We start from the raw sequence: 21331 nt of genomic DNA, 5'->3' as shown, positions 1-21331 counted from the left end.
GGGAGAGAGAGGGAGAGAGAGGGAGAGAGAGGTATTGGGAGCTACATGATCCTAACCCAAAAGGCCACTTCTTTCTCATCCTGGGAGTTCTAGCCATTCAGACACATGAGGGAGAGTCAGGTGAATTTGGCCTCCTGCAGGATGCTGTGGGCTGAGGAGCACTGGGGAACACTCCTGCTCGAGGGATCTACAGAGCTACAATCTCCTCTGGAGGGAAAAGGGACCTAGATGTCCAAGTCAACCACATCCCAAACACCAAACCCAAGGCTGGCACACAGTGGGACTGAAACCCCAGGACCAGGACAAAGGCCCTCCAAAGCCCTGATGTTCCTGAGGGGGAGGGCAAAGCTGAATGACAGGGATCCTTCTGCACCAGGTTGGCTTTTGAAAACATAAACCTAAAGCCCTACTCTAAAACTCTTCCCTTAGCTAACCCTTTCCCTGGGGCGAGTTTGCAGGGGTTCTTCAGTTTGGCCTGGATGTAGCTCCTCCTGGGCCCCTGGGCCTGAGGGTGGGAGTCCGGCCTCCTCAGGGCCCCATCCTGGCTCCCAGGTGCCCCCTCAGGTTTTCACACTCTGGCTATATTTTTCACTGTATTAGTGATGCTGGCAAAGAAAGCTTGGGATGTTGCATAAACTGCTTGGAGATGGATAATTTAAATGTACATTCTCCACTTACTGCTGGAAGGCTTTATTTACAATTATTATTACTCCCTCTTGCTGGCACTATGTGGAGGGCCTTCCTCAGAGGAACTGGAGCAGGGAAGCCTTTGAAAGCACCCCCAGCCCCACCAGCCAGTTCTTTCAGAGGCCATGGCCTTGCAAGTGATTGGGGACCTCAGGCTTGGGGACAGTTTGAAGTCATCTGCCAGATTGCTGCCTGCCTCCCCACCTCAACAGAAGTGGGCCTGAGGCTGAAGAAACATACTGCCCCTCCCTAGGGCTTAGCAGAAGCCATTTGCTGGCCTCAGGGAGTCCACCCCGGAGTACACCATGGGCCACCTCTGTGCCCAGTCACTCAGCAAGCACCCTGGGAGCTTGTGCTCAGACAAAAGATGCCCTTGCCTCCCCATGCCTTCTAACCCCAGCCTCCACAGGGGACAGCAAGGTGTAGGGGACACCTTCTACCAGGAACAGGCTGCTCTTTCTCCTTCCAGAGTGTTCTAAGTGTAGGCTGTAGGGCATGAGGAGGTCATCTTGACCAAGGAAAGTGACAGTACTCCTGGATCAGCTTGGTTCTAAAATAATAATTTAATAAAAAGGTCAACCTGAGCCAGTGGGTGAGAGGCTTGGGGCTGTTTTTCCTGGGCTTTCTTCCCATTGAATTCTTGGAGCTCCTGAATGTTCACAGGGTCACAGAGTCAGGGGAGTGCTCATGCTCAGAGCAAAACCCACCCCACATTTCAGGAGATGCAGAGACCAGATGAATCCCCCCCAGAATGATGCCGAATGTGCCCCACCCCTGGGAGGGGGCTCTGGCCCCAGCACTGTTAGGGCTGCCTGCCCCTCTCCTACAGCCTCATGCCGCAGTCAAACCTTCCATAGGCTGGGAACCAAGCAGATTCTGGGCAGCCATCATTTTTCCTATTTCTGTCAAAGCCAAGAGCTCCAAGGGCCCAATCCCACCAGAGCTCTCGAAAGGCCTGGTCTTCGGACTCAAAGTGCTGGCAGTCCTAGAGTGGAGAGAGCCACAACTGGCAGAACTGAAACACCTGTCTGAAATTCCACAGTCCCCTCCCAATGCTATCAGAGGGCAAAGAGACCCAACTTGTATGGGTCCTGAGTTTCTGGTACAAGTCAAAAAGTCTCTTGATTCAGATTTAGCTGGGGAACCTGGGTCCCCAAAACCCTCCACATTCTCCTGTCTGGATTTGCCAAAATGCCACCCAGTCAGGTTGGTCTGGACTCCATAGTCCCTACCCATCTGTTTTGTATTTTCACGTCAAAAGGGCAGAGGTATGGACACATGCATCCACCCACACTCCAGCCCCTAGACTACTGGGTGAAGCAGGGCAGGGTCTGCCTGGGGACCCAGGATGGGACTTATCTCCTCTGGATTCCACACCCCATTTCCAGGGTGATCTCTCCCTGATAGTACTGTACATCCTCACCCTGTACCCACCCCCCAGATACATACATTGTTTTTTCTCTCTCCAGGGCCCCTGGCCTGGAGATCTCTTCTTCTTGAGGTCAGGGGGTTTAGCACCAATACCCACTCCACAACTCCTTCCTGTGTTTGTCTTTCACATCCCTCACTTGACCTTCTGAGGGAGGGGTCCGGTGGGCCTGCCCAGAGAAGAATGTCCTCTTTCTGGGGTTCCTCAGAGGTTGCAGATAATTTTCTCTTCTGAGACCCTTCTGTGTTCCTACAACTCACCCACCTGCCATAGCATAGGATCCAGAGAGGAAAGAAGGAGGGAGAATATTTCATGTGGGAGACAGGGTGGTGGGGACTCTGTGGACACCTGTGTGACTGGCCCTTCATAGGCTCTTAAGCCATGCTGTTGAATATGGCACCATTTTTAAAAACACATGTAAAAATAAGACCAATGCTTCTGTGTGTATCTGCTGAATATACGTATGGATGAGTGTTGTGCTGTGAATTGCAGTATTTTGATACCATGACTCTTTGTTTGGGTCCCTCTTCTTTCTGTTAAATTAGCTGCTGTACATTATCATCCTCAGACAGTTCACTCTGACCTCTGGAGCTTTCTTATCCCACTTCAACTCAGACGCATAGGGAGCCCAAATCCAGACCCTACCCTAATCCAGCCAAGGGGGCATTCCCAGCCCATTCCAAAGACTGGAACCTTTCTTAGAAGAAAGCTTCTAAGGCTGGGGACCTGGGGAAGTTTCCAGTGTTGCCTGCGGTTACACTTGCTCAGCACCCTTAGGCCTGAGACCTGCTGGGGGCTGCAGCTCAGGGGTCTCCACAGCACCCTCTAGGCACCGAGCAGGGTTTCAGTTTCTCCTTTGAACTCCTTCACTCCAGCAGCATTGATGTCATGTAACAAAAAAATCCCACAGACAATAAAACCTGTGTACATATCTCCATGTACATATTTATATATACACATGTGTTCCTATTATAAATATATAAAGCATGGCATCTCTTTGGCATTCCATTTTTGTGTTGTTTTTTTTTTAAGTCCTTGGAAATATGGCTTCGGGAACCTTTTCTCCCTTTCCCTTTTCTATGTAATAAACATTCATGTGACCTTTCTGGAGCTTTCTCAGTTCCCTGTGTCCTCCCGTTTTCATCATCAGACAGGGCTCTGACTCCCGCAAAGCGCCGCTGCCTCTCTCTCTGCAACCTTTACTATTGGCCTCCTTTCCATTATGAAGACTGTGTTCCCCCTTCAGGCCCTTTTCCCCAGTCCCCCTTCTCCTGGTACAAGTCACTCCACAAACCACTGCATCTCTGAGCATCTGGTTCCTTTGCAACCAGGAAAGTGGACAATGGATTGAGCATCAGGACCTAGACTGGGTGTAGGGCTGACGTCCATTTCCTTTCATGCTGGTTGGACTGGCCAAAGAGGGAAATGTGTTGATCTACATACGTGATGATGTATTCTGCAAATAGGGATGGGGTAAGAGTGGTTAGGAGAACTTATAACCAGCTTTTCAACAATAAGGAGGGCCTGGTAGAACCGTGGAAGGAACTGCAGGATGCTGTTCACGGACGATCTGGCCAATACTTTCATTAATAATTCAATGAAGACCTAGAGAACTTATTAAATTTGTGGATGAGGGGAAATAAATATCTAAGATGAACAAATCAGAGTCCTAAAAGCTCTTGACAGGCAGAGGCAATCTAACAAGATGAAATCTAATCACGTTGAATGAAAGAGTTCTGCTTGAAATCAGCAAAACTCTGCGCCTGCCTTCATACCTAGGGAGTAGCAGACAGGCAGCTCTGTGTTCATCAGCATCGTGATGGGGCTGACAAAACAGATCATCTGGTTTTAGATGCATGAGGAGCAGCAGGCTAGGGCCCAGAATGAGACCACATCTGTGCTGTTGCGTGCAGCATGGGGGCCGTGGCGGAGGTGAGTACTCCAATAGTGAGTGGGCCACTGTCATCCCTGCTTCTCAGATCCCAGGGGAAAGGCCCTGGCCCTCATCAACTCCTCAGAATTCCTCCAATAAGCTCAGGACCCTTGGGGACCTGCTGTCCTGATCCATTTTCCCAGGAAGATGCCACATGCTGCTGCTGCCAAAAAAAAAAGAAAAAGAAAAAAAAAAAAAAAGGAATCAGTTTCAAAAAAAAAATCTTTGGTGAGACTTCAAGGTCAATAGTAATGGTCCCTTCAAAGGCTCCAGAAATGGCCTCTAGGCCTCAGGTTGGCTTTAGTCACTGTGAAGACCAGGACCCCTAATCCAAGGAGGCATAATGAGTCCAGGCACTCTTGAGGTACCAAGACACTCTGGGGAGCACTTCTTGACTATGCACATCTTCCACATGCTTCACGTGTTCAGACAAGCCAGAGATGCTCCTGGCCAGAGAAGTCTTTCTGCAGTCATGCAGCTTCAGAGGTGCTGATCAGAGGCATGATGGGAGATGAAGTGAGCACCACCCTCCAGCCCAAACTCCTCAAGTCACCAGGTTCCCTTCTCCTCTCCCAGCCCCAGTCCTCACATCCTCAGGAAGGTGATATGATTGAGCCAGCTGGTGCCTCTCTCCTGGGACGTTAATAAAGGTCCTACAATGTGAGCTCTTCTCAGTCCTAGAGAGGAGACACCATGACAAACACAAAGGTATCTGCTCCCCAGAGTTCTCTGCACCCCCTGATCCCAGGCTCTGGAGAGGTTTGTGCTTATCTGTGGCTAGTCACAGGAAGGAACATAGGAGGATGCCCTGGGGACAAGAGGTAGGTGGAGATGGGAAGGCATGATTGGGTTTGTGGACTGGGTTCTCCATCCATTCCTTAGCCCTTGGCCTTGAAGAAGAAGTGGAGCCCACATTCAGGCCAGAGAGGATCCAGATGGTGAACCCAAGGAGACAGGCCTGTGCAAGCTGTGTTGGGCGCAGAACCCAGAGGACCAAGACAGACATTTCTGGGCCCTTAAATATCAACTTGACCCCTGAATAAAGCCTTTAGGGAATGGCCATATGACCCAAGATTCAGTTTACACACAATATGTCAGGAATAAGTTTATAATAACAGCCATTATTGCAAATGGTTATAATAATTTATGTTATTGATTAAATGGTTATAAATTATTGTTATTGTTTTATATATAACAACTGTTATCATTTGTGTAATCTTATTTTGTTTACAAAGTTCTTCCCTCATTCAAGAAGAGATTTCAACCAAACCGGCATTTACTGGGTATATACCAAGGGCCAGGAATGTTCACAAGTGCTGTTTTATCTGCACAAATCTAAAGATGGTTGAAATTACTATCTCATTACTGTCTCAAGATACAGACTCAGAGAAGTTAAGTAATGTGTCCAAAGACTCACAGATGATTAGTGCAGAACCAACTGATCTTGCCCTTGGATTCCTTATGTTCCAAGAGGCCCTCCAGCCAGGTGTCTTCCTCCCTTGCTTTCTCGAAAGACACCTTTTCAGATGCCTGAATGGGAGACCTTTCTGGAAACAGTGGTGGAGGTCTTTGGCCCTCTGGGAGGATACCATTAGGTGGTCCTTTCATCTGAACATCATCTTCTCCCTAAACACCTGCTCTGGGCAAATTGCCTGGGATTACAGGATGGGGGCAGAAGCAAAAACTATAGACAGGATATTCCCCCAGCTCTTGATCAGGGACAGGAGGGAGGAAGAAGGTGTGACTCTCTACTTTGCCTGTACACAGCTGAGGAGGTGAGACAGAAGTGCCCCTGCACCAGTCCTAGCTCTCACACACCTGCTCACTGCTGCATCTCCCCACTATAGAGACCGGAAGCAGAAAATGGAGACAAGGCCACATTTGCATGCACACATCAGGGCCACCAAACCAGGGCAATGCACAGGTCTTTACCCAGAAGCAGCAGGACTGGGCATGTCTCCTGTATATGGCTCCCCTCCCCTAGCCCATAGGTGGGAATCTGCTCCCTGATCTCTAGCCAGCTAATGGCCCATGAGGTATTAGAATGAAAAACTGCCTGAGAGGAAGATGGCCATCAGCTGGGTCACAAAAACTCTCACACACAGTGACTAATATAGGCTGAATAATGTCCCCCTTCTGAAATCCGTATGTTGAAGTTTTAACCCTCAGTACCTCCGAATATGACTGTATCTGAAGACACGATCTCAAAAGAGGCTAGGAGATCATTAGCATGGCCCTACTTCAGTATGACTGGTGTTCTTATGAGACAAGAAGAATAAGACACGCATACACAGAGAGGGAAGATTTCATGAGGAGAGAATGAGAAGGTGATACAAATCAGGAATTACTGAGGTGGTCATTTGGCCAGAAGCAGGAGGAGAAAGGGAGACCACCAAAGAGGAGAGGGAGCAATGGCAGGCCACCTGAGTGGGTCAGCACTTTCATGGCTCAGGAGCAAACCCTGGGCTCTGGGATGCCTCTGGTACTTCTGGTGCCCACCCACCTCCTTGTGGGTGTGAGGCACAGCTGTGTAGCTGATCCTGGGCTACAGTGTTCTTGGGACAAACCTGGAGACTTGAGTGGCTGGGAGAGGCATCCTTTCTCTCCAGGGTGTGGCCACCTTGTGAATAGCCCATTGTGTTAGTGCCTCTACTGCTCACTAGACACAAAAGAGATGCTTAAACTGAGGAGAGTTGTCAGAGAAGGAGGAGGCTGTGCTCAGAGCAGGAGCCTGCAGCTGCCTCCCAGTCAGAGGGGTGGGTATTTATATTTTCATCAAAAATAGCAATGCAAAAAACAAAAACTATAAGGCAAAGAAACTTCTAAAACTAGGAATATCATCAGCAAAGGAAATAAGCTTCCTCTAGGAGCTATCCCCATCCTCTGAGGTTCCAGGCGGGAAGGAAAGCCCAGATGTCAAGGGACAGAGAATTCATCTCTGCTGTTGGGTTTTAGTCAGCTTTTTCGCTACTGTGACTAAAAGACCTGACCAGAACAATTGTAGAGGAGGAAAAGTTTATTTGGTGGCTCACAGTTTCAGAGGTCTCAGCCCATAGACAGCTGGCTCCATTTTCTGGGGCTCCAGGTGAGGCAAAACATCATGGCGGAAGAGTGTGGCAGAGGGAAGAGACTCATATGATGATCAGAAAGCAGAGAGAGAGAGAGAGAGAGAGAGAGAGAGAGAGAGAGAGATCTTCACTTGCCAGATACAAATATGTACCCCACAGCTACACCCCCAATGGCCCACCTCCTCCAGCCACACCCTGCCTGCTTCCAGGTAACACTCAGTTAATCCCATCAGGGGGTTAATTCAATGATTACTTTAAGGCTTTCACAACCTGTTTTCCCTCTGAACCCTCTCGCATTGTTTCTCACATGAGCTTTGGGGGACACCTTCACAAACGAACCATAACATGTTGCTTCTGGGATTTCTTGAAACACATCCAGAATCCTTGGGAGAAGCCAAGGTGGTGATGTATGGGTTGTATTACAAAGAAATCAGTGTTGGTGCTTTGAGCATGCTGTCCTCCAACAGGATAGTGCCCCTGAAATCTGCATCTGCTATCTTCTGCTTGGATACAGCCCTCCTCACCTCACATCCAAGTCCCACCCTGCTCCCCAGGCCCAGTTCAGGAACACATCTACCAGGGTGATACAAGGTTTGTCTTGTTCACTCTGCTCTCTACGCTCATTTCGCAGAGGCTAGTTCCTTCCCAACTCACACCCAAGCAAGAATGGGTCTGTGATTCCAGCCAGGTCAGTAGTATGACCTGCTCGCTCAGCTAGCCTGGAATGATCAGGGTCTTTCCTGAGGTCTCCTTAACTGGGGTTATGGGAAAGACTCCTTGGACCTGAGAATGTAGTTGGTCAGTCTGAAGCTATTTATGGTCAAGGTTCTCACCTCACGGAGCAATATACCAACACGTACAGAAGAACAGAAAGAAAAGATGGAGGAGAATGTCTCATTCTGTTTTCCCCAAGGCCAATGCTATCTCTGCCCAACCGCAGGAGCTAGCACTGCAGGAACCCACCTGCCCTTCCTCCCTCTCTCCCTCCCTCCCTCTTTCTCTCTCTCTTTCTTTCTTTCCACAAAGCAGTTCAAATTGTTTCTTTCACTAATAACAATAAGAAAACATTCTAGCTAAGTACTTGCTCCCCAACCCAAAGCCTCCTCTGACTGTCTTCGCTATTCCTCTTCCCACCTAAGGACCATATCCCCTATCTATTGAGCTTCTATAATGGGCCACACCCAAACCAAGTGTATTAGTTAGTTTTCCGTTACTATAGCAAATACTCGAGATAAATCAACTTAAAAAGATAAAAGCTCACAGTTTCCAAGGTTTCAGTCTATGGTCAGTCGGCCTCATTGCTTTTGGGCTTATGGAAAGTCAGCACATCATGGTTGAAGACTGTGGCAGAGGAAGCTACTTACTTCATGGCAGGAATGAAAGAGGAAGAAAGGGCCTGGGGTCCCAGGCTCCTTTAAGGTCATGCCCCCAATGACCTAACTTCCTCTAATTAGGGCCCACCTCCTAACAGTTTCACCACCAAGTTGTTCCATCACCAGATGGACTGGGGACCAAACCTTCAACACATGGGCCTTTGGAGTCATTCCAGATTCAAATGATAGCACCAAGTCTTTACAACACACACACGTGCGCGCGCACACACACGTACATTTGTTTTCTACACTTGGCAAGTGATGAATAGGGCATTTTTATGCTAACCAGTTTTCATCTTCTCCAGCACCTCCCCCACCATCCCACTTTACCTGTCCACTCCTGCCTCAAATGACAATAGTGGAGAACATAATTTAGAAGAAAAAAATATGGAGGTATTTATGCACAAAATTCTAATTAAACTATTTAATATAAAAAGTTCCATTAAAGATTAACATACATGCACAGATTCCTTTCCCATCACCCAGGGATGTAGACATGTCCCCTGTTGTGGGTACAGTTGTGCCCCCAAAGTGGCACCCTCTTGGCAGTATACTGGGAATCACCAGCTCGTTAATGAGGAGCCAGTGAAGAATTAGAAACTAAGTATGGAGTCTTAGCACCTAGGTCTAAGCATCTCCTGTCTGAGTCCTCCTGAAAGCTGAGCCCAGGGATTAGAGTTCAAGAGTCTCTGGGAATTCTCTGAGAGTGTCCTGCCAGTCATTCCTGCTAAATTCTCCACAAAGCAGGGGCTATGGCCCAAGTGGCTTTACAGATAGGGTCAAGTTTCTCAGACATGAAACTCCTCCAAATATCCCCAGTTTCTGTGATGTTTTTATTTTCCTCATGCCATCCATGGCTCCATGCCAGGTAACTTAATTGCATGGAAAAGATGGAATTAAAAGTAGCAAATTGCTAATTAATATGAAGCACACCTGTATATTGTCCCCTTCCCCCACCTCCCACCTTCTACCTAAAACGGAAAATGCTTTATGCAAAGAATTCTCTGCACCTAATGTTAAAGTAGGATTTGTTTTCCTTGGCTCCTGCCCATTCTAAGTGTTGGTTATTTAGCCATGCAAATAAGTACAATCTAGGGGCTCCAAGAATTTCATTTGACCCTGAAAGAAGTTAGACAGAAAGAGAGCAAACATTTGCAAGAAGATGAAAAGCCAAGACTTAGGAAAAGGTGGTGACATTTTGGTAGCTTGACAAGGATTTCCAAAGCGTCTTGCAATTTCAGTAAAAGCCTCTAACTTAACAGGTTTTGCTCTCTCTTGGCTGTGAGACCAAGAGGCATGATACAATGTAGTCATAAGTTTTACACAAATTGGCATATAAGTTTTACACAAATTAACATGAGTTAATTTCTATATATGATACAAAGTTTGAGGTAAGTTCTATTTTATTTTATATATGGAAATCTGTTGTTCCAGCACCATTTGTTGAAAAGAAGTTCCTTTCTCCACTATTACTCTCGTATCTCTGTTGCAAACCAATTTAATTATATGTATGCACCAGACCTCTTTTTAAAATTCTTTCCCTCTTTTATGTTTCTGATTTATGTGTCTATCCTTGTATCAGTGCCACACAGTTTCAATTACTGTCACTTTATAGTTAGTCATGAAATCATGTAGCATGATTTCTTCAACTCTGTTCAGCACTTTCTATATATAAATTGACTTCTTCTTTCTACATCTAATACTATTTTGTTGAAAAATGTATACTTTAGGTAATATATAATAGAGTATCTTTAACTTTAAAGTTGGTTTCTTCCAGAAATTTGGTTGGGATTTGCTTCTTTAAAGTTACCCTTCTCTCTTTTAATTGGTGGGTATAACAGTTTTTAATGAAAATTATAGTCATAATAATATATATTAGCAGTTAAAAATAAAGATGATATGTTATGGGCACAGCTTGAAATCCAACCACATAGGATCCAAAGTCCTTTTATATTGGTGATATTTGTTCAAATGGCTGGGGACCTGGGTACTGCAGCAGGGAGCTTGGGACTTCTGTGGCCCCTTTCCAGCCTGGCCCATCCCAGCTGGCAATGGTAACAATGGTAACTTGACTCCTCACTATCTTACAGTCTGCAGACTGTAATATTCACCTTCAAGCAGGAGGTAAATCTACTTAGAGCCCACTGTTACTGACTTTAGGCAGGCTCCAGTCTTTTGTTGAAGTAAGAAGTAAATGTCAATCCCCTCCCGAGAGGCTTCGGCTGAACTTAGAACTTCACTGAGTTGGAGTAGTGTGTGGGTATGAGGAGGATGCTGGAGGTCAGGAGCTGGGATGCCCAGGACATTTGTCAGGGTCTACACTTAGTGGGTGGCATGAAAGGATCCAGTTACCACCTCTTCTCTTCCTCCCTCCACACCTCTACACACCTGGGACACTGCCTGACCCCACTGCAAGTTCACTCAGAAAATCCAAGATTCCCTAGGACCAAGCAGGAAGCACCATGGAACCAATAGAATGATGTATGGGGGTGTGGATTTTAAATCCCAAAATCACATGTGAAAAAAGAAAGCTAATTTAACTATTGTCCCAAGATTTATTTTCTATCCATGATCCCTACTATGTCTAATATAGAAAAGCTAATTCAGTAATTTCCAAATAAACTCAATTAAAATCAGAGTCTTTTTTTCCCCCTTTTAATTGTCACTTCAGGTTGAAAATCTTGTCATGTGCAGAATTGTTTTTCCTTCACCTCCACCCCCCTCAATTGAGACTAAGGGCAGGGGTCCTTTTGGGTGGGAGGGAGGGTCCCTTTCTCAGACTCCATGGGTCCCACTGACCTCATCTGAGAAGTAACTGGTCTCTGTAGTCCTTGGGCTCCTCACCCTCTGAGCTGCCTCTGAGATGCTCCTGATCTTAGTCTGATGTCCGGTCAGATAGTCCCCCAGCATCCTCATCTGGGACTGTCCTGTTCACTCTATCCTTTGCGCTTGTTCTTTTCTTCTCCGTCCAATGTCTGGGGGTTTCTTATAGAATTGGGCAGGGCTGACTGCTCTCCAGGTGGCTCCAAGAGCCCTCACCACCAAGCCTGTTCTATTGCTATCTCCCAGAGGTACAGAGGACATCTGTGGTAAGCAGCATTCCAGCTGGCAACAGCCAAGGTGTTCCTCCATTCTCTGGGATCCCACATCTCTCAGGTTGGGGTACTCGTTTTTCTCATCCCACCCCTGCCCCCAGCTCCAGCAGGTAGGGTGGGAAGATAGGCAACATCCATGCTCTTCAGGTTACCCGCCCCTCCCCCAGCTCCTGGGCTGTTTATCTGGGGTAGGAGCAGATGTGGACACAAAGAGTGTAAGGAGAGGTCATGCAGGGTCACTTACAAGGCTACCAGGAGGCATGGAGAACCATTCTCAGCAACGAGGGAGAAGACACAGGAACACAGTCCCCTGCCCTTAGCCCTTGAGCATCAGCGACAGTGTGCTTCATTTCCACTAGTCCTCTAAGCTTCTGTCAGACCCCAGGAGTGAGGTTGAATGTCACCCTCTACTGCCATCTAGGCTGACCCAGCCCTGGGTCCCAGCCTCCTGCAGACATGCAGGCCTTGGAAGCAAAAGTCTGAACAGATCCTGAAATCATAATTCACAAAGGCTGTTCCCCAGGGATGCTGGTATTTGGTGGGCCAAGCCCGTGGGAGCCAGGCCTGTGAATCAGAATATCCGTCTCTTGCAGCCAGGGAGGCAGAGACACCCTCCTCCCCCAGTCTCAGCAGCTTGGAGTGACTTCCAGACCTTTTGTGACTTCAATGCACTCCCCAGCCCACCTCTCTCTGCCCTGGGTACCCTGTGATGCGCCCGACCGTCCACAAGAGGGCAGCCTCGCCAGGCGGAGCTCCGCTGGTGCCGTAGTCTCCATAGGTGGCGGTCTTGAAGTCACTCCAGCACGTGGTTCTCTGAAAGCGTGACTAAAATTGGGCATTTTTTTCCCCATTGAAATAAAGCAGGGCTGCTGCCAACAGTACGTGGTGGCAGCAAGATACTGTCTGTCCATAATTTGCAGAAACTATTTTTAAACTAAACCAAACACGTGTTGCCACATTGAAAAACCACAGAAATTAACAGGGCATGTCTTCCTCTCTGCCCCCACTCCCAAACTGCCCTTACTCATTCACAAGTTTGGAAAGGTACAGAAGGGAAGGAGGAAACACTGATGTTAGTTAACAACACCCAGCCGTTACCCAATTAATGGTTGTGGCCTCTCCAAATTCATAACGAAGCCCTTACCTCCCACCCCCCACACCCCACCCCACCATATGGGAGATCATGAGGCCAGGGCCCTATTCCCAGAAGGCTGGCCCCTTTTAAGTAGAGGAAGAGATGTCAGAGCCCTGTCTGCTACGTGAGGACGGTGAAAAGCTGGCTGGCTGGCTGTGGGCGGAAGAGTGTCCTGGCCACAACTGGACCCAGCTGGACCTTCACGTTGGACCTGCCAGCCTTCAGAACTGGGAGAAAACAAATTTCAGTTAAACCACAAAGCATGTGGTATTTTGTTAAGGCCCAAGCAGACTGAGACAGGTGCCTACTCAGGGAAGGTGCTTTGGTTCTCTTTTATATTATTTTGTCATTATCATATAAACTAGTTATTTCTGTGTGTGCGTGCGTGTGTGTGTGTGTGTGCGCGGTACCGGAGATGTAATCCCGGCTCCCTGCATGCTAGGAAAGCGCTCTACCACTACTCCCCCAGCCCTGTTTTCTTGTTTAAAAAAACTAACTGCAAACCCTCATATCTTGCTAAAGCATGAAATGGATCTTTTCTCTCCTTGTTTTCCCATTCCCTTTCTCACTTCTCTGTTGAATGTGCCACCTCAGGCCTGTGCATGGTGCACTAAATGCCAGAAGCAGGGCCACAGCTGTCACCGTGAAAAAAAAATTTTAGAAAAATGACACACAATGTTTCTTGGCACTCGCAGGAACTAGGATGTGTCTTCTCTCTTTCTGTGGGAGGGCATGTGAGCCAGCCTGTGAACTGGCAAGTAAACTTTGTTCTGCATAATCAGTGTGTTGGGGGAACAGAGGGTTGGGTGTCTTAGGACCAAGTCTGTGCTTCCGTGAAGGGTCGCTCAGAGCCCAGAACGAATGGTGCTTCATTAGAGAGATCCAGTATCCCCACCCCACTCCCCCAGGCCTGCTGGAGAACAGACCCCATCAATCAACCTTCAGGGGCTAGGGCCAAATTTTGGGCCCCGCAGCTTAGCTTCCCACCCAAGGACTGGTTGTGTGTTTCGTCCCCCAAAACAGGATACACGGCTAACCAATGGGTTGTCCCAGCAATCCCATGAAAGCCAGATGCCAGGACAAACCGTGCTGCTCAGAAGACTCCCTGGACTGTTCATATCAGAGTTTTTAAGAGTATTAAACTACTCTGCCTTAAATTGGCTGTTAGTTGCCTGACACATAGTGATTCTTAATAGCTGGTTACCATTATTCTCAGGCAGCAGTTGGCAAACATTTTCTTTAAAGAGCCAGACACTAAATATCTTAGGCTTTTCCTCCATGCAGTCTCTGTGGCAACTGCTGAGCTTGACTCTGGCTATGGTGTAAAAATAGCCATAGACAATGCAGAAAGTAGTGGCATGGTTGTTTCCAATAAAACTTTATTTATAAGATCAGGTGGGCCATATTTCCAGGCAAGACCTGTTCAGAAGGCTGGATGGTTGAGGGAGTGGAAAGAAGGGGGCAAGGGCCAGGTAGGTCTGTGATGCGTAGAAATGCCCATGCAGTGCAGGGAGCAGGCCTTGTCCATATATATTCTTGGAAAACGTTACAGGCCAAGGATTCTTAAGCTGGGGCCCATACACCATCTGGGGATTTGCCAATGGGCTTTGGGGGCATCAGTTTGTATATGATATTGTTTGTGTATATGCATATGGGAGTTTTTCTGGGGAGAAGGATCACAGCTTCCTCTAAATTACTTAAGGGGTCTTGACCCTAAGAGGTGAAGAAACATTGGGATAAGTCAAGCAACTACTTAGACTTCAGCGAAGACCCTCAATGATGGTGGGGTCGTTATGGAGGTGGGGAGGAGAGGTCACAGGACTGACAGGGCCCACAGCTACTTAGAAGTACCCTGGTCTCCTGGGGTCTTTCCTTAATTGCTGACACTCCAAGTGGTTCAAGGAGTGTTTTCTGTGGCCCCTGGTTGGAGACAGTGTGCTGACACCAAGGCTGCAGAGCACTCACTCTCCAGTTCATCCACGGTGCAGCCCCCCGACTGTCCTTATTTTCAGCTTCTCTCCCTCTTTTCAGACCTGCAGAATTATGGGGCAGTCCCGTGTGATCCCAGCTTCCTGTCCAATGGAGCAAGGGGGTGAGGCCCTCAGTCAAGGGACATCAAGGGGCAGAGTGGAGCAGTGACCAGGGACTGGGCTGGGAGGTGTCCTGACCAAACTCAGTTTACAAGACATGGTGAGCTGAAGCTACTCAGCTGTGGGCGTGCTGCCCCACAGTCTCAGCCACATCGTCAGTGCTGCTGCCATCTCCTTCCTGACCATTAACCCGCCCCAATGGTCCCGTGGCTACTGGAGAGGCAGTGCGGCCACCTCAGACTCCAACCTATGGGCAGACTTACCAGGGGGAGATGGAGCAGGAGGAAGCTGCTTGGTAGCATGGGGTACAAGAGTTTCGGCTGCATTTCATCTTGTGGGGAGTCCAGTGGGTGCCTGGAGCCATCTGTGGCTCCTCGGTTCCCAGCTGTGTCTTTGCGTTGCGTCTACCTGCAGCCAGCAGAACACACGCATCCCTCCTGGCCTAAGGAGTGAAGACCTGCTGTGCACACTTCGACTCTCCCGAAGACACCAGTGAAGATGGACAAAAGAGAGAGGCAGCTCCCCCCTAGCAAGGGGGCCAAGGTCAGACTCTTTGTCACACACTCCACCTGGATCCACCCTGGGATGTGGAGGGTGCCTGTGGGCAGTGGGGCTCCTGAGCTCCATTTGGGTCTCTTGGCGACTCCCCTTGGCCAGGAGCAGGTGGAGATTTTCAGTGGACAGCTTTGGTCATTGACTCACAACCAGAAAAGCCTGATGTTCCCTTCTCTGAGCCAGGAGGACAACAGCCCCATGCTAGGGCATGTACCTTGTGCATAGCTGGGCCATCTAGGACTCTCCCCCACGATGGGGGCTAGTCCTTATTCATGGTCAGAACCTCTAGGGCACACGTGGATCCAGATGCTCAGGTTACAGGTTGAGGGGATGTGGACAGTGAGATGTTCTGGATATTCCTTGGGCCCCTAATTACAGCACCAGCAAGGGGACTCCATCTAGTGGGCAGCTGACATTCTGGGAAGAAAAGGTGGAGTGGGCCGAGACTCTGGGGGAATGAGGGTTAGAGCAGAGTCCCTGTCACCCTGTGGCCTGGGCACTAGGAGGCTAAGCAGGGAGCCCTGGGCAGATACAGGTGGATGGTATCGATTGACTTCAGGGGCTGCACATGGGTTCGGGCTGATCATAAAACTCTGGGGTGCCCCAGGGGACAGGGTCCATGAATAGGAAAGTGACATTCATGCATACCAGAAAGTACTTGCTGAATATCAATCCAGAGATGGATTTTGGGTAATGACGAGGTCTAGAGTGGGACACTAAGAGCAGATGGCCAAGAGGGTGCTGGAAGAGCTCCCTGGGGAGGGGAAGTGAGAGGTCAAGGAGTGTCCACTCCCACTGTGAGCTGTTCTTCTCTGGTGACTGCTGTGGCCACCAGGACAGTCAGAGGAGTTTAGTCAACCAACATTTACTGGCAGACACTGAAGAAACAGCAGCTAACAGCTCCAGTCTGTGTCCTCAGGCAGCATGACGTGGAGGGGACAGACCAGTCCTGAGCAACATGGAAGGCAGGACAGCGTGGTAGAGGGCTGGAGTGGTCCTGCTGTGGCTGGGGATAGGCTAGCCCAGGGACTCAGAGATCTTCCCAAGAAGCCAGTTTGGAGTCAACACCTTGAAAGATCCTACCTCTGATTCACCAGAAAGCCAAACCTAAGATGGAGTCTTTCCTAGAGTGCCCCAGGGACAGGGACTGGGACAGAGATGCCCCAGTACAGGGAGAATGATTGAGGGAGGGGCCACCACTTGTCCAGCTGGTTGCTTGATCCATGGAACTGTTCTCTGAGAAGCAATCAGAATACAGGCATCAGTTGGGCTTGAGGTGAAAGAGGAAAAAAAAATCTTTCTCCTATTCTTGTCTCTCATTGGTGAAAGGTTTGTACCAGGGAGGATAAGCCCCTCTAAATTTTAAGGTTATGTAGGCTCAGGTCTGACCATACAACAGGGAAACCTTAGGGCAGGAAGCAACGCAGGTGCAGGGTGGGAAGGATTCGAGGTACTGTCAAGTTGCACCTGCGTGAAGATGGCTTGGGACCCACAGAGCTGGTTGCTGTGGATGGAGGAGCACAGTCCTCGGGAAGGTATGTGCATATGAAGTGAGCGTAGTTTCCACAAGCTAACCGGGGGAATCATGCCCCAGGCCAAGTGCAGACCGTGCAAAGGTTCTGAGACTTTCACTTTCTGTAATTCCATCTTAAACTTCTCACAGCAATGAAGAAAGGATATACCCCAGGCCCTAGATAAAGAATTCTGAGTTCTGCAAAAGCCCCAACAATCCAGTGCTGCAGAGAAGCCTGAAGGGAGGTGAGTGGTAGATGACACTAATCCCTGATGTGTGCCACAGGCTTTTGCTCTTCAGGGTCCTCCCCAGCCAACACAGCCATTAGTTCCCATCAGGCTGCTATGAAGTGCAGTCAGGTGCTTGGTGCCTGGGACTCTGGGCACAGGGAAGTCAAGGCCTCTGCCCTTTGGACACTCCCTGAGCAAAGAGGACAGCAAAATGGTTTTGAATCCAGGCACATTGTAGGTTACCCAGGTGAAATTGATCCACCTGAGCCTCAAGGTCTCCCTCTGTACCATGAAGACTTGTTCACAGAGATGAGCTACATAAAATGGAAATGCAAATGTGATCATCCAGCCCATGCCCAGCACAGAGTAAAGCTCCACAAGCCTCAGCCATGTGGGAGACCCTCCAGCTGCGGGGAGGGGGACACTTCTTCATTGCTGATTGACATACCTAGGCTACTACTTAAAGGTGTTATGGTCAAGGTAGGAAAGCGTTTTAAATTCTTTGCAGATTAAAATATTACCCAATCTAATGCCTCTTTCTGGGGATCATCATAGCCCCCATGTGGTTCCTCCAGGTTCCAAAGACCCCCAAGCCCATCCTCAGTCATGGTGACACAAGGGCATCTGGAATGCAAGGAAGGATGACACCCAGGCAGCACTGGTCTCCAAAGTCTTTATTCAGGAAGGTAGAGAGCATCTGCAGTCTGTTTGACAGGCACTGTGCAGGGGGTTGTAACAGTTCCATTTTCCCCAAGATCTATGGGGACAGGGTACAGAGGAGGGGCACCTGTCTGGACAGGGCAGAGGAGTCCTCTCCTCCAGAAGAAAGGCACTGGCGGGATGAACACTCTAGAGCAAGGGGCCCGGCTCCATACATACAGATTGACCAGATGCAACTCAAAGCTAAATACAGCTAAAGGTGGGAATTGTCCATCTTGGGGGGCAGGGCAGGGGCAGAGCTGCTTCTGGGCTCTTCCCACCAAGTGGGAAAGGAAGTTCAGAAAGAAGGCAAAGCTTTAAGGGTAAAACAGAGTTCAGCCTTTTAGTCTTAGTGTTTTGTGCAATTTTAAAAATAAAACCAACAAAATAAATATAACTTAAAAACTTCTTACAGGACACTAGAGGTGAGTCTGGGGAGAACAGTCGAGGAAACCTTCCAAGTGTGCCGAGCAGTGCTCGCTGCCAAGAACCCCTGGGGCCCACGAGGACAGAGCAGGAGGGCTTAGCACCCTCTCACCCATGCGACATCTCCTGGCACCTGCGTGACCAGGACCTAAGGAGTCCCTGCCAGGACCAGGGCTGGGTCTTTTGGACCTCCAGGAAATAAGTTCTGGGAAATTCTATTCCAGGATCTATCTATTCCACCCAGAGGAGGGGGAAAGACCAGATAGCAAGGGAGTGGAAGAATGGCTTGAGAGACTGCAGGTGTGGGAGCTAGTATGGTAAGTACAAAACTCAAAAAAGACAAAACAACCTAGGTAATAGAAAGACCCTAGAAAGATGCCTTCTTATACCACTTTCATGCACACACACACACACACACACACACACACACACATATAACCCAAAGCAAAATATTGCCATAAAGGCTCCACGGGTGAATGAATGTCATTTGCTTATTATCATGTTGTTTGCAAACAGTTGGTGCCTTCTTAAAGTGCTTGGGAAGTTTTGTTCACTTACATAGGTTAAACTGGTCCCTACAATTTTTGTTCATATCATTAATTTGCTTTAGCAAATGTTTTTCATAGATAGAATGAAGGTAAGCTTGGGGCAGTCCACAGCTATGGAATCTTTGTGTCTGAATTAACAAGATCCCATTCCCTACGGATCTGAAGCCAGTACCACCAAGGTCCCTTCTAACGTGTAAATGACTGCAGCTTGGGTATTCCAGAGCTTAATGTGGCACTCAAAGCCACCCCCATGCCACCTGCCTTCCAGATCACGTGCTGTCACAAGGGTTTAGGCTCAGCCGGGGTGGGGGTGTGACCTTTAGCAAGTCCGCCCACGTAGGAGCTCACCACCGTTTTGAACAAGAGCCAGGAAGTTTAAGTGATTTCCTTTTTTAAAATCTGTACTTATACCTTCTCATGTGTCCCGCCCTCCACCCCCTGCCAACTGTCACTCACTCACCCACCCAGCATGGAAGGGGAAACATACATGTCCCGTGGCCAGGTCAGCAGTCCCCCCAGAGACCCTGAGGTGGCAGGGTGGGCAGCCCGGGCAGCCCACCCCTGGAGCACTCCTTGGTCCACACTATTTCTGTCAGTGTCCCCCAAGTGGCCTGGTACCCAGTAGGGCTCCTCTGACTCTGCAAAGTAGGGGATGGCAAGTCCCAGGGACCCCGAGGCACAGCTCCACATGGTAACAGAGCCAAGAGTTTTGTCATTAAAAAGTCATACAAATTGTACATTCTCCTCAGTAAAACAGACTTCCCTGCTTTTACAGTTAAAATGAGGCTTTAGAATGGTTCTCCATGAGTCTTCACAGAGCACAGACACTCCAGGAAGAGGGGTCTGGGACACCCCCAGGTACCCATCATGTTCCTGGAAGCATCCACACTACATGGGGAAAGAGGTCTAAGCCCTTCAGGCTTTGAGTCTTATTGCAGGGGAAATTTAGAAATGATGGCAGTAAGCCAATCCTCCTTCCTTCTGGTCTGGTGCTGCCCTGAATCCCCCAGCCCTTGTAACTGTTAGGGACTCCCTCCCCATGAATGGGCCCTGTGTATGCCAACAGGGTTGACCAACCAACACCAGGGACATGAGGGAACAAGAGACAAGCTTCCTCCCCTGAATGGGGCCAGGGTCCCAGAGACCCTGAAGGGTTCATGCCCGACTTCAAGGGGCTGTCTATACCTTGACTTCTCCCACCGAGCCACCTAGACCTTGTCATAGCTGGGCAGTGTGGCCACTGAGCAGTGGCTCTGGGGTGATCAGAGTGGCATCCCTAGAAACTCAATTTGGCAGAACGTGCCCTCTGATTTCATGGGTGGCAATTTCAGATAGAAGAACGCAGCTCCTGCCTGCCCCCTTCTGGGAAGGCTTAGGATAGAGAACACAGCCTCCTTCTGGTTCCCAGCTGGGTTTGGCCCAAAGCTGGAGGGTTTCAGTATTAGCAGGATGGGGGTTGGGATTTGGTAACCCTGGAAAGGCCACCACGGCAACTCTGGAAGCCTCTGGAGCTGCTCATAGGAAGGAACTGTGCTCTCAAACGATACGAAGTTCCCCAGAGGTTATTGTGTCCCAACTACCAGGAAGCCAGGAACCTGGCTGGGCTGCTGGGCTCTGGGTGGGAGGCAGAGATAGATGTGCTTGGCAGCAGCGCTGACAGTGGCCACCAGAGGGCAGAAGGCTCCCACAGGTAGCCCTCTGGCGCTTTTGGAGGCCACCCACAGGCAGGCTCATCTCCTAGGGTCCCCTTGGCAGCCAGGGATCCCAGGGCCACCCAAGCTCTAAACCCAACTGATTTGTACAGAAAGCTGAGCCTAGGTTTGGGTGATTTCCTTCTAGAAGTTGATTCTATTTACAAAGAGAAGTGGAAACACCACCTCCAAGCCCTTAAGTTAGGGAAAGAACTGGAAACTCTCATCTCCTCTTCTACAAAGTGTCTCGTAGTGCAGTTCAGGAGGGACAGTTCTGGGGCTTGACTCCAGGAAGAACTGGAGGAACAATTAAGAAGGAGAAGGGAAGCAAAGGGGAGGAGAGGAGGCAGAGGTGGCAGGGATGAGGTGGGAGCCTCAGGCGAGCGGGGAGCCCTGGGACATTTCTGTCAGGATGTCAATGAGGTTGTTCAGACCCGAGAGGTAGCCATCCTCCCGGTTCCCTTCCTGCCAGGGGATGTCATGCTTCAGGGTCTGGCCCTCGGGCAGGGGCGTGGTTTTCCCAAAGTCAATCATCCACACCTTGGCCTGTTCTTTCTTGTCATGGATGAAGAGGAGAGAGCTGCCAATGACCTGGAGGAGAACAGACAGTGAGGATGGGGACCAGGTGGCATACCCTGGAATCTGAGGGGTCTAGGAAAGGCCTGTGGCCTGCATGGAGCTAAGAGGGGTATGGGCCAGAAATTCTTTCCCTTTTTCTCAGCAGGGCAGAGGGGCTGGCCTAAGAGTGGCTATGCTGGGGGCAGGAGACATCAGATTCTGGGAATGGTGAGGAGCCTTCCACATGGGCAGTGGCACGGGGAAGTCTGGGATGGCAGACAACCCTTCTCCACTGCCAACT

At 49.2% G+C, this 21331-nt stretch overlaps 2 protein-coding genes across 5 annotated transcripts in view; one reads left to right on the top strand and one right to left on the bottom strand.

The window, feature by feature from the left end:
- The window catches only part of STUM (stum, mechanosensory transduction mediator homolog), a 76666-nt gene extending 69753 nt beyond the window's left edge, over window positions 1–6913 (top strand). For both annotated transcript variants that reach the window (XM_079106641.1, XM_079106640.1), the window contains one exon: window positions 2–6913. The gene's annotated coding sequence lies outside the window, so the exon portion shown is untranslated. The remainder of the gene's footprint in view (window position 1) is intronic.
- Window positions 6914–17764: 10851 nt separating this feature from the next.
- Window positions 17765–21331, bottom strand: part of ITPKB (inositol-trisphosphate 3-kinase B) — a 100122-nt gene continuing 96555 nt past the window's right edge. For all 3 annotated transcript variants that reach the window (XM_079106619.1, XM_079106620.1, XM_079106621.1), the window contains one exon: window positions 17765–21063. In XM_079106619.1, the coding sequence (XP_078962745.1) occupies window positions 20848–21063 (216 nt within the window). In that variant the 3' untranslated portion in view covers window positions 17765–20847. The remainder of the gene's footprint in view (window positions 21064–21331) is intronic.

The sequence above is a fragment of the Sciurus vulgaris genome, assembly GCF_902686455.1.
Source record: "Sciurus vulgaris genome assembly, chromosome: 12".
Taxonomy (NCBI): Eukaryota; Metazoa; Chordata; class Mammalia; order Rodentia; family Sciuridae; genus Sciurus; species Sciurus vulgaris.
This window is presented reverse-complemented; position numbering and strand designations above follow the sequence as displayed.